This window comes from Spea bombifrons, chromosome 5 (assembly GCF_027358695.1).
Source record: "Spea bombifrons isolate aSpeBom1 chromosome 5, aSpeBom1.2.pri, whole genome shotgun sequence".
Lineage (NCBI taxonomy): Eukaryota > Metazoa > Chordata > Amphibia > Anura > Pelobatidae > Spea > Spea bombifrons.
This window is the reverse complement of record NC_071091.1, coordinates 106,776,193-106,788,517: the sequence shown is the minus strand read 5'-3', so window position 1 is coordinate 106,788,517 and position 12,325 is coordinate 106,776,193. Positions and strand designations below refer to the sequence as shown.

The following is a 12,325-nucleotide window of genomic DNA, read 5'->3' as shown; positions in this document are numbered from 1 at the left end:
GTATACAGTGCTGGGGGGTTATATTACTGTATACAGCGCTGGGGGTTATATTACTGTATACAGCGCTGGGGGGGTTATATTACTGTATACAGTGCTGGGGGGTTATATTACTGTATACAGCGCTGGGGGTTATATTACTGTATACAGTGCTGGGGGGTTATATTACTGTATACAGTGCTGGGGGGTTATATTACTGTATACAGCGCTGGGGGTTATATTACTGTATACAGTGCTGGGGGGGTTATATTACTGTATACAGTGCTGGGGGGTTATATTACTGTATACAGCGCTGGGGGGTTATATTACTGTATACAGCGCTGGGGGGTTATATTACTGTATACAGCGTTGGGGGTTATATTACTGTATACAGCGCTGGGGTTATATTACTGTATACAGCGCTGGGGGTTATATTACTGTATACAGCGCTGGGGGTTATATTACTGTATACAGCGCTGGGGGTTATATTACTGTATACAGCGCTGGGGGTTATATTACTGTATACAGCGCTGGGGGTTATATTACTGTATACAGCGCTGGGGGTTATATTACTGTATACAGCGCTGGGGGTTATATTACTGTATACAGCGCTGGGGGTTATATTACTGTATACAGCGCTGGGGGTTATATTACTGTATACAGTGCTGGGGGTTATATTACTGTATATAGCGCTGGGGGGTTATATTACTGTATACAGCGCTGGGGATTATATTACTGTATACAGCACTGGGGGTTATATTACTGTATACAGCGCTGGGGGTTATATTACTGTATACAGCGCTGGGGGTTATATTACTGTATACAGCGCTGGGGGTTATATTACTGTATACAGCGTTGGGGGTTATATTACTGTATACAGCGCTGGGGTTATATTACTGTATACAGCGCTGGGGGCGTTATATTACTGTATACAGCGCTGGGGGGTTATATTACTGTATACAGCGCTGGGGGTTATATTACTGTATACAGCGCTGGGGGTTATATTACTGTATACAGTGCTGGGGGGTTATGTTACTGTATACAGTGCTGGGGGGTTATATTACTGTATACAGCGCTGGGGGTTATATTACTGTATACAGCGCTGGGGGTTATATTACTGTATACAGCGCTGGGGGTTATATTACTGTATACAGCGCTGGGGGTTATATTACTGTATACAGCGCTGGGGGTTATATTACTGTATACAGCGCCGGGGGGGTTATATTACTGTATACAGCGCTGGGGGTTATATTACTGTATACAGCGCTGGGGGGTTATATTACTGTATACAGCGCTGGGGGTTATATTACTGTATACAGCGCTGGGGGGGTTATATTACTGTATACAGCGCTGGGGGGGTTATATAACTTTATACACTCCCCTCTGTGCTGTAGATATGTGTTTCAGCTTGTTGTTCTCTGTCCTTCTTCTTGCCGACAGTACAGTCTTTGGAGAGAATCCTTCGCTCCCTGGGGACTCCTAGCGACTCGCAGGAACTGAGAGATCGCCTGTAAGTTTCTCGTCCCGTTTCAATCCCTCGCTACGCGTTTCCAGCTGCATCCCACCAGGCAGTCAGTATGGTTATGTTCCCGTGTCACCGTTTCCTCCGCGGAATGGGGGAAATATTCACTCGTATGATTTTCGGATGGGCTATAAACATCCGTCTGCGCTTGCTTGCCTGAGCTTCCAGCAGGGAATGGATGATTAAGACCATATTAATTCCCTTTTTTATGCTTTTAGTGAGTAAATTTGATATACCTACGTTAGCGTTCTTAATAAAGCAATACCCATCTGTCTGGAATCTATTTAACGAAGACGTACAGATTAAAAGAAACGTGAAACCTTCTCCGGCGCTATTTTCAGTCTAGCGATTGGTCCTTTTAAACCGTTTGCGAACAAAGCAGCAGGGGGAAATATTTTCCTGTGCACTTACTGTCTTGAGCACTTCCTGAGCCTGTGTTTGCTATACAGCTGAACAGGAAGTGGAGATTGCATTGGGAAATAACTTCCCCTGCCTGCTGTAGAAATTAATTGGAAAACTTCAGAATTAAGGTTTTTACCGGTACAGCCTGAGCTCACCCCCTGCTCGCAGAAGTCAGCATCGCTAGATCACTGCTGAACGATCGTGTGTAATAGTGCTCGGCGTGAGCACCGGTACACCGGTTTGCAAGGAATGCCCCATCGTGTGATTGAGCATTCCCTTTTGGTGAGGTTCTGACACCCGCCGGAAGGATCATGCTGGGATCTCCGATTGCTCCCCCTACTTGCTGATCATGATGTGATCAGCACAGACAGATCAGGGGGAGGAGAGGGAGAAAATTACCCCCCAAAGCCCCCCCTCCCCTCCAGCTATATTCGGTGGATGAGACGTGTTTGGCTGAGCACATACTTACCGCCAGTCAGCTGCTAAAGGATCCGTGATGCCGCTGAGCAGCTGCTCCAGTTGTTATAATCCGGCCTTTGGCTGCGTTCATCGTTCACGGACACTCTAGAGTGCAAGCTTTATTATGTATTATTTTCATATTAAATTTAATTAACTGTTACTTGTAACCATTATCTACAAATTACACGATTTCTGCTCATGCGGGTCCACCCATTATTAGTATTTTAATTATTTCTTTATTTTTAACATGGAAGCGGCCACGCTTTTTTTTTTTTTTTTTAAATTACCCACATTTTACAAACGGGATTTAATTTAAATATATATGTTTTGCAACCTGGCAGCTTTTTCTTTATTATCCTTTCACCTCATTTGTCGGGGATAATAATTTTAATGTACGGGCCCCTGACCGGTTGAATCCTGGGAAATAGAGCCGTCGACTGGCGATAATATAGATTTTTCACCGACCCTGAAAAAAAAAAAAAAAAGATATTTGAATCTTTTAGAAACTTTTTTTTTTACTCTTAAACCATCACTTTCATGTCAGGATTAAAGATCAGCGGGTGTAAAGGGGGGAGGGGCACAGAGAGCGCTAATCCCACGAGTGTACGCGGAGCGTTTAAGGTATTACTTTGATGGTCTTAGCATATTAGCAGGACTGTAAGCGACGTGTCGGAGCGTTTATGGAAATGTTTCTGTATCCCCCGAAGCCGCCTCAAAGCAGAATAAGGACTCGACACGAGATAGGATGAAAGGCCGAGCCTCAGTGATACAAACTGACACTTTAAAGCGGGCCGCGCAGCCCCTCGCCGCGCCGGGATCCCTTCATTAAATCGCCGTTTAGTTAAACGCTTCCAGCCTTTCGATTCATCAAAGTTTGCCGAAAAAGTGGAGAAATCAGAAGTTTGGCCTCTAAAAACGGTTTAAAAAAGGCTGTGCCTTGAAAGACCTCTCTGGTGCAAAACAGGTGGATTGCAAAAGAGTTTTAAAGAGGGTCGTAGACAAGTGGAACAGCCTCCCAGCAGAAGTGGTAGAGGGTAATACAGCGAAGGTATTAAACATGCATGGGATAGGCATACGGCTCCTGAATCTAAGACGAGGTTGATGACTGATTAAGGTTTGAGTCGTTACAGCAGGAGAAACGGCCTACTAGATGGGGGCCGAATGGGGCCGATCTTTCATCAGTCTTTTACCAAATTATGAAGTATTAATACACCCCCCAGAGCCAGTATTGTTGGCACCCCGGTCTATGACGCATGCTGTTTAGCAGCCAAGGCACATATAGTAGTAACGAGTCTCAGCAGCTCCATCTGGTTCTCTGCCTACAATGTGCCGCGAATCACCGCGAGTCGTTACAGCTTCTCGTTCCTCATTCCTCGCAATTACTATTATAGGATTGTTCTGCCTCCCCCCTCACAACGCGCTCGTCCAACAAAGAAAAAAAACCCTGCCAACTGGAAAAAAAAATTCCTGCGGAGAAGAACGCGGATCTGCTGGGAGGCTGTTCCGCTTTTCTACCACCTTCTCAGTAAAGTAAAACACGTAGAGTTTTCCGCTTCCTTGTATTCCGAACTCAGTCGATGTTTATAATTAACGTCTTTGTGGTACAAAGTTTGTAAAGCAGTCGCGTCACCCCGGCAACTGCTGGGATGCTCCTGCTGATTGAGTCGCTCCGGTGGTTGCCGTGGTGATAATCCCACTTTTTCAAATTTTGCAACTGAATCCCTTTTTGTACCTAATCCCCAAAGTGTTTAACGTAACAAATTGCTGTTTAGAGCAAAAGGAATTGGCGGTAATCTCTGTGTAACTGTAACGGTATCGATGTACGGCCGCGCATGGCGTGTCGGCGTTAAGGTGTCCGTATGTATCCATTCATTCAGTGCGACTTCAGCAACATTCTATGTAAAGCGCTCTGGAGCGACGTTATTGGTAATTATGCAACCCTATTGGTCCTGTGCTGTAAAAGGGGGCCCCCACAGCCAATGCACTGCCGGAGGGCCCCCAAACCGAGGGTGGTCGCTCTCAAGGTTAGGAATGCAGTTGCGTGATGTTATGTTACCCCACTGCTCGCACACTGTGCCGAGCAGAAAGAAAGCTGCGGTGGAGGGAAGGGGTGAGAGCGTATGTGTGTGAGAATGAGAGCGTATGTGTGTGCGCGAGTTAGTATGTGTGTGAGAATGAGAGCGTATGTGTGTTTGCGAGTTAGCATGTGTGTGAGAATGAGAGCGTATGTGTGTGCGAGTTAGCATGTGTGTGAGAATGAGAGCGTGTGTGTGTGTGCGAGTTAGCATTAATGTGTAAGTGATGGGAAATGCGTGAGGATAAATGTGTTAGTGTGAGTGTGTGTAAATATGTCTGCCAGTGTGGGGGAAGGGGCAGATGGGGGGCCACTTGTCTTTAGCTGCCCCCTGGTGCCAGAAGGTGCCAGCCCTCCCCTGCTCCAAACCCTTATCCAGGCTAGGCTGACGCTTCCTCAATCCCACCAAAGAAGCGTGGGATAACCACGAGGGAGCAGAAAGCATACCCCTTCTTGACCCGGTTGTTAGTGTGTCAGTATGTCTGTAAGCACTCTGCGTGTTATTGTGTGTCAGTATGTCTGTAAGCACTCTGCGTGTTATTGTGTGTCAGTATGTCTGTAAGCACTCTGCGTGTTAGTGTGTGTCAGTATGTCTGTAAGCACTCTGCGTGTTAGTGTGTGTCAGTATGTCTGTAAGCACTCTGCGTGTTATTGTGTGTCAGTATGTCTGTAAGCACTCTGCGTGTTAGTGTGTGTGTCAGTAGGTCTGTAAGCACTCTGCGTGTTATTGTGTGTCAGTATGTCTGTAAGCACTCTGCGTGTTAGTGTGTGTCAGTATGTCTGTAAGCACTCTGCGTGTTAGTGTGTCAGTATGTCTGTAAGCACTCTGCGTGTTATTGTGTGTCAGTATGTCTGTAAGCACTCTGCGTGTTAGTGTGTGTGTCAGTAGGTCTGTAAGCACTCTGCGTGTTATTGTGTGTCAGTATGTCTGTAAGCACTCTGCGTGTTAGTGTGTGTCAGTATGTCTGTAAGCACTCTGCGTGTTAGTGTGTCAGTATGTCTGTAAGCACTCTGCGTGTTAGTGTGTGTCAGTATGTCTGTAAGCACTCTGCGTGTTAGTGTGTGTCAGTATGTCTGTAAGCACTCTGCGTGTTATTGTGTGTCAGTATGTCTGTAAGCACTCTGCGTGTTAGTGTGTGTGTCAGTAGGTCTGTAAGCACTCTGCGTGTTAGTGTGTGTCAGTATGTCTGTAAGCACTCTGCGTGTTATTGTGTGTCAGTATGTCTGTAAGCACTCTGTGTATGTACGTTTGTCATATTCTCAGCACTGGGACTCAGCTTTATGCACGTCCCAAACTTTCTTGGCTGCGCTATTTCCTCAGGAACTCTGTTCCAGGTATCTACTACCCTTTCTTTATGATTAAGATACACCGGCTCATCATACAGAGGTGGTCGTAATTGGCGATTGGAGTTCAGCCGCTCAGCCCGTTTCCTGAGACCGTTCCTTAAAGCTTTATTCCTCGTATCCGATTAAAAATACATTAAAAAAACATTCCACTGATTTATTTTTTTAACCCAGTTGTAGTTTTTTACCCCATAATACAATGTAATATATAATATAATGTTTTCAGGCAGCTGCATATCACCCATTAGAGAGAGTTCTCGTTCTGTTATCTGATCCCCGATCTACTAAACACCCCGAAGCCTTATCATACTGCCTGTGGGGAACAATAGAATGGCTGAGTCTCAATCACCCAACTGGGGGTTATATTACTGGATACAGCGCTGGGGGGTTATATTACTGTATACAGCGCTGGGGGGATATATTACTGTATACAGCGCTGGGGAGTTATATTACTGTATGCAGCGCTGGGGGGTTATATTACTGTATACAGCGCTGGGTGTTATATAACTGTATACAGCGCTGGGGGTTATATTACTGTATACAGCGCTGGGAGGGTTATATTACTGTATACAGCGCTGGGAGGGATATATTACTGTATACAGCGCTGGGGGTTATATTACTGTATACAGTGCTGGGGGTTATATTACAGTATACAGCGCTGGGGGATATATTACTGTATACAGCGCTGGGGGTTATATTACTGTATACAGCGCTGGGGGTTATATTACTGTATACAGCGCTGGGGGTTATATTACTGTATACAGCGCTGGGGGGTTATATTACTGTATACAGCGCTGGGGGGGATGTATTACTGTATACAGCGCTGGGGGTTATATTACTGTATACAGTGCTGGGGGGTTATATTACTGTATACAGCGCTGGGGGGTTATATTACTGTATACAGCGCTGGGGGGTTATATTACTGTATACAGCGCTGGGGGGTTATATTACTGTATACAGCGCTGGGGGTTATATTACTGTATACAGCGCTGGGGGGTTATATTAATGTATACAGTGCTGGGGGGTTATATTACTGTATACAGCGCTGGGGGGTTATATTACTGTATACAGCGCTGGGGGGTTATATTACTGTATACAGCGCTGGGGGTTATAGTACTGTATACAGCGCTGGGGGGTTATATTACTGTATACAGCGCGGGGGGGTTATATTACTATATACAGCGCGGGGGGGTGATATTACTGTATACAGCGCTCGGGGGTTATATTACTGTATACAGCGCAGGGGGGTTATATTACTATATACAGCGCTGGGGGGTTATATTACTGTATACAGCGCGGGGGGGTTATATTACTGTATACAGCGCTCGGGGGGTTATATTACTGTATACAGCGCAGGGGGGTTATATTACTATATACAGCGCTGGGGGGTTATATTACTGTATACAGTGCTGGGGGGTTATATTACTGTATACAGCGCTGGGGGTTATATTACTGTATACAGCGCTGGGGGTTATATTACTGTATACAGCGCTGGGGGTTATATTACTGTATACAGCGCTGGGGGGTTATATTACTGTATACAGCACTGGGGGGGTTATTACTGTATACAGCGCTGGGGGTTATATTACTGTATACAGCGCTGGGGGTTATATTACTGTATACAGTGCTGGGGGTTATATTACTGTATACAGCGCTGGGGGTTATATTACTGTATACAGCGCTGGGGGTTATATTACTATATACAGCGCTGGGGGTTATATTACTGTATACAGCGCTGGGGGTTATATTACTGTATACAGCGCTGGGGGTTATATTACTGTATACAGCGCTGGGGGTTATATTACTGTATACAGCGCTGGGGGGGTTATATTACTGTATACAGCGCTGGGGTTTATGTTCGTTTTCATGGGATTTCCCATTTTTAAAGCATGGTTATCGATGACAGGAAGGATAGACGCTGTGAGAAAGGAAACTCCGTTTCGGGGAGAATAAGGGGTTCTGCATGTTGGGGGAGGGGGTACTCTGCTGACCTGAGGGGTATATAAAAAGACCACTCAAAAAAAGGGGTCGTGGAGATGCCTGTTCTATTAGGACTGGCAGCTCTGCGTTGTTCGACACGTATAACTCCCACAGCCCTGCGGGGGAATGATGCCCCCCCTCCGGCGCCGAAACGCGTGGGAATGCGCGTCACCATGGTTACCTGATAAAAATGTTTGAACAGTAATGACAGTCCTTTTATTAGAATACTAATATTAAAAGGCAATGGAGGCTCCAGGCATGCGCCGTTGGGGGCCAACCGCGGCGACACAAAGCCTCTGAGATACTGTGATGGGCAGGTAATTAGAGTCATATAAAACGTCTTAATAACTGCCGGGGAGGAAAAATCATTCACAGAAATCCTAATCAGGGGTTGTAACAACTACCCCTGTCAGTGCCAGATTACGGAGGGGTTAAAGCACCTTTAACTGTTTGGTTGCTGTCATACCATTACATAAGTTATGGTGGGTAAAAGGTGATGAAAACCCTTCCACTTAAATTACCTCTTCCCGAGTTTTGTCCTGTACAGCGGGCGATTACTTTCAAGGGATCCATGTATAAAGTGGATATAGAGGCAAAGGTGATCATTGTTAACCTTATTTGCATGCGCCTACCCAGAATCCCTTGTGGTTGTGGCAGCGCCATGAGATTTCTGAGGGAAAAATAAGCCTTCTGGCTTGTCTGGTGTCTGTAGATCAGTGTTTAATAATAATACTTCTACTACCCCCTAAAGTTGCTGTCATACAAATAGAATGTTAATATTTACCTGAATGAAATTATAAAACAGAAAAAAACACAAAAAAAAGTTTTAGCAGCCTTCCTTGATTCGCTGATTTCTCAGTGATGCTTACCTGTACATATAAGGTGTATTCCCATAAAGGGTTAAAAGTCACTAAGCGGCTCCTGGGGGCTGAAATCCACACAGTTCCTCCAGCCGGTCCGGGCTCCTGAACCTTTATCTCCCGCGGCCTCAGACTTGGGGAATCCCTCCACCTGCAGCAGACAAGTTACACCAACGGTCAAAAGTTTGGGGTCATTTCCTTGTTTTTGAAAGAAATGCAGATTTTGTCCATTAAAATAACATGAAATGGATCAGAATTCCAGCGCAGACGGGGTTAATGCTGTAAATGTCTATTGTAGCTGGAAACGGCTGATTTTTAATGGAATCTCTTCATAGACGTACAGAGGCCCTTTATCACTCCCATCACTCCCATCACTCCTGTGTTCCAATGGCCCTTTATCACTCCTGTGCTCCAATGGCCCTTTATCACTCCCATCACTCCTGTGTTCCAATGGCCCTTTATCACTCCCATCACTCCTGTGTTCCTATGGCCCTTTATCACTCCCATCACTCCTGTGTTCCAATGGCCCTTTATCACTCCTGTGTTCCAAAGGCCCTTTATCACTCCCATCGCTCCTGTGCTCCAATGGCCCTTTATCACTCCCATCACTCCTGTGTTCCAATGGCCCTTTATCACTCCCATCACTCCTGTGTTCCTATGGCCCTTTATCACTCCCATCACTCCTGTGTTCCAATGGCCCTTTATCACTCCTGTGTTCCAAAGGCCCTTTATCACTCCCATCGCTCCTGTGTTCCAAAGGCCCTTTATCACTCCCATCACTCCTGTGCTCCAATGGCACGTTGTGTTCGCGGATCCAAGTTTAAAAGGATAATTGATTTTGCGATTATGTTACAGCCAGAAATGTCCTTTTCCATGAAATCGGCTCAGTGACCCCAAACCTTTTCTAACGGCACTGTATGTATATATCTGATGAATCCCGGATAGACGGTTGCGTAGCTCGGTGTTACCGTGTTTCATGTGTTTTTTTCGTTTTTTTTTTTGTGCAGCCATTTCACGCAGCAGGAGACCAACAACTTTGTCGTGTCCAGCACCAAATCTCTCCGCCATCTGTCAGAGGCCGTGCGGGGATCACCCCGGGTGAGTGCAGCAATTCCGTGCGCTCCTGCGCATTTCAGAGAGGCAAGATAACTAGTACACGTATACACGCGGCACTCACCACACCGAGCTGATGCTTTACAGCAATGCTAACGAAGTCCGTTCTTCCATAGACTTTCATTAGTCAGAGTGTCAGGATGGGTGATTAGGACTGAGCCATTCTATTGTTCCCCACAGGCAGTATGATAAGGAGTCGGGGTGTTTAGTAGATCGGGGGTCAGATAACAGAGCGAGAACTCTCTCTAATGGCTGATATGCAACTGCCTGAAAACATTATATAATGGGGCAAAAACTACAACTGGGGTAAAAAAAAAATATATTTTTAACCCGATATGAGGAATCCATTTTTTGGGGGTTCCTCTCTGCGGGTTTTGAAGGTTTGCTCGGTTATTGTGTATCGCGTCCTTTGTTAAGCGAATATCCGGGGAATTATGAGCTGATAATTCTGTTTTGATCTCCCGGATCCCTTCCGCAGCCGATAATGATGGTGATTAAGACCCTCGCCGCGCTGCGCGATGTAATTGCACATTATTGCGCTAGGCTCGGTATGGGAGTCGGCGGATCACGTGACCGCGTGTATTTTAACGCCCTCGCCGCGGCACTTTGTATGCGTAGCTGCCAACTACCCTGTGCCGCGCCGGCTGGGCCCGCCGAGGTCTGCTCCCATCAGACACAGGGCCGTCCCTTTAAAATACAGGCTCCCTTTTTCTTAATGTTAGCGTTTTTTTAGTGGCGATTAACCTGAAATCAGGCTTGTTAGTGTCTGTAAGTCGTTGTACTGCGCTACAGAATGTGATAGAAGCATATCGACTCTAGTAGTGATAAGTTCTCGTTTGTCCTTCGCAGCAAGACCGGCTTCAGCTGGACCGAATAAAGAGCCAATTATCAGATGCTATTCAGCGCTATGGGACTGTCCAAACGGTGAGACAAATTATAATATATGATATATATATAATATATCGTTTCCAGAATATAAATAATAAATGAATGTCGGCATTAATCCCCCTCCCCACAAAAATAAAAAGGGCTGCCTCCCTAAATTAAATTAACAGCCGTACAGATCAGGGCCGGACTTGGGGTGATTAGGCAGCCGTGGCACTTTAAGACCTGCGGCTGGCAAATGACATGCATCGGTCGCAGGTTAGGGCCGCGTATCCAACCGGTATCCGCGCGCCGCAGCACCCCATCTGCCCCTGTAGGGACGATCTGTGTGAGTAAGCGGGCCTATAGGCATCGGCCCAGCGTGACCAGTCCGGGCTTTACTCATGCGAACCCCAGATTTCGGGGAGGAACAGAAGAATTGGGGGGGGGGATCACTTTTAATAAAGGGTTAAAAAATTATGCCAGCAAAGTGCTGGGGGGGGGTGTTTAAAATTTCTATTTACATGGAAATGGTGTTGGTTTTCATCCTTTAATCTGCGTGTTTACTGGCACGGGGATGCCTTCTAGCACCGGAGATAAATATGAGTGGAAAGCAATTAAAACATAAATATACTTTAAAGTATGTTTTTTAAAGTAAGTTCCGGAAGTCTCGTTCCCCCGAAGATGTATTTGAAGGCGTATCATGTAATGGGAGATAAATGAGAATACAATTTTTTTTTCCTTTCTTGATTTTGTAGAAAATAGCAGAAAAGTCAAAATCACTGCTGGCCGGCGGACAGAAAACCCCAAAACAAGTAAGTCTAAGATTGTAACGTTGTAGCAACTCCTGTGTTAACTCTACACCCGTACAGGCTTCCATTTATCACTACCGGTGTCTGCTGGTTACCTTGCTTTTGAAAGGAAAGCAGATTTTGTCCATTAAAATAACATGAAATGGGTGAGAAATCCAGCGCAGACGGGGTTAATGCTGTGAATGACTATTCTAGCTGGAAACGGCGGATTTTTAATGGAATCTCTTCATAGGCGTACAGAGGCCCTTTATCACTCCCATCACTCCTGGGCTCCTTTATCACTCCCATCACTCCTGTGTTCCAATGGCCCTTTATCACTCCCATCACTCCTGTGTTCCAATGGCCCTTTATCACTCCCATCACTCCTGGGTTCCAATGGCCACTTTATCACTCCCATCACTCCTGTGTTCCAGTGGCCTTTATCACTCCTGAGTTCCAATGGCCCTTTATCACTCCCATCACTCCTGTGTGCCAATGGACCTTTATCACTCCCATCACTCCTGTGTTCCAATGGCCCTTTATCACTCCCATCACTCCTGAGTTCCAATGGCCCTTTATCACTCCCAGTGTCAGCACTTTACTCTCCCAGTGTTACAAGTCATATTAGAGGCCGGCTTCAATCTCGTGACTGCTTTTTGGGGATCCTGGGTAGATACCGAACAGATGGTCCTTCCGTATGAGCATATAGGGTTAACTGGCCCTTGCTGACTTAAGGAGCCCTCTTAAAGGACATGGGAGGAGAGTGACCGAATAATCATATTTTCTTTCTTTTTTTTTTTTTTTTATTCTCTGAGATGGTGGTAGGTAAGTGGAGAAGCCTCCCAGCAGAAGTGGTAGAGGGTAATACAGTGAGGGTGTTAAACATGCAAACAATAAACCCAAACAATAAATTAATTTTGTGTCTTAACTCGCAATAAAG

The 12,325-nt window shown here is 45.8% G+C and overlaps 1 protein-coding gene across 3 annotated transcripts in view; it reads left to right on the top strand.

Moving 5' to 3' along the window:
• The window catches only part of TSNARE1 (t-SNARE domain containing 1), a 143,423-nt gene that overhangs the window by 48,738 nt on the left and 82,360 nt on the right, over nucleotides 1-12,325 (top strand). For 2 of the 3 annotated variants that reach the window (XM_053466304.1, XM_053466302.1), the window contains exons 5-8: nucleotides 1,417-1,486; nucleotides 9,625-9,715; nucleotides 10,580-10,654; nucleotides 11,353-11,409. In XM_053466304.1, coding sequence (XP_053322279.1) covers nucleotides 1,417-1,486; nucleotides 9,625-9,715; nucleotides 10,580-10,654; nucleotides 11,353-11,409 — 293 coding nt within the window. The remainder of the gene's footprint in view (nucleotides 1-1,416; nucleotides 1,487-9,624; nucleotides 9,716-10,579; nucleotides 10,655-11,352; nucleotides 11,410-12,325) is intronic. The other variant, XM_053466303.1, reaches the window with a different exon arrangement.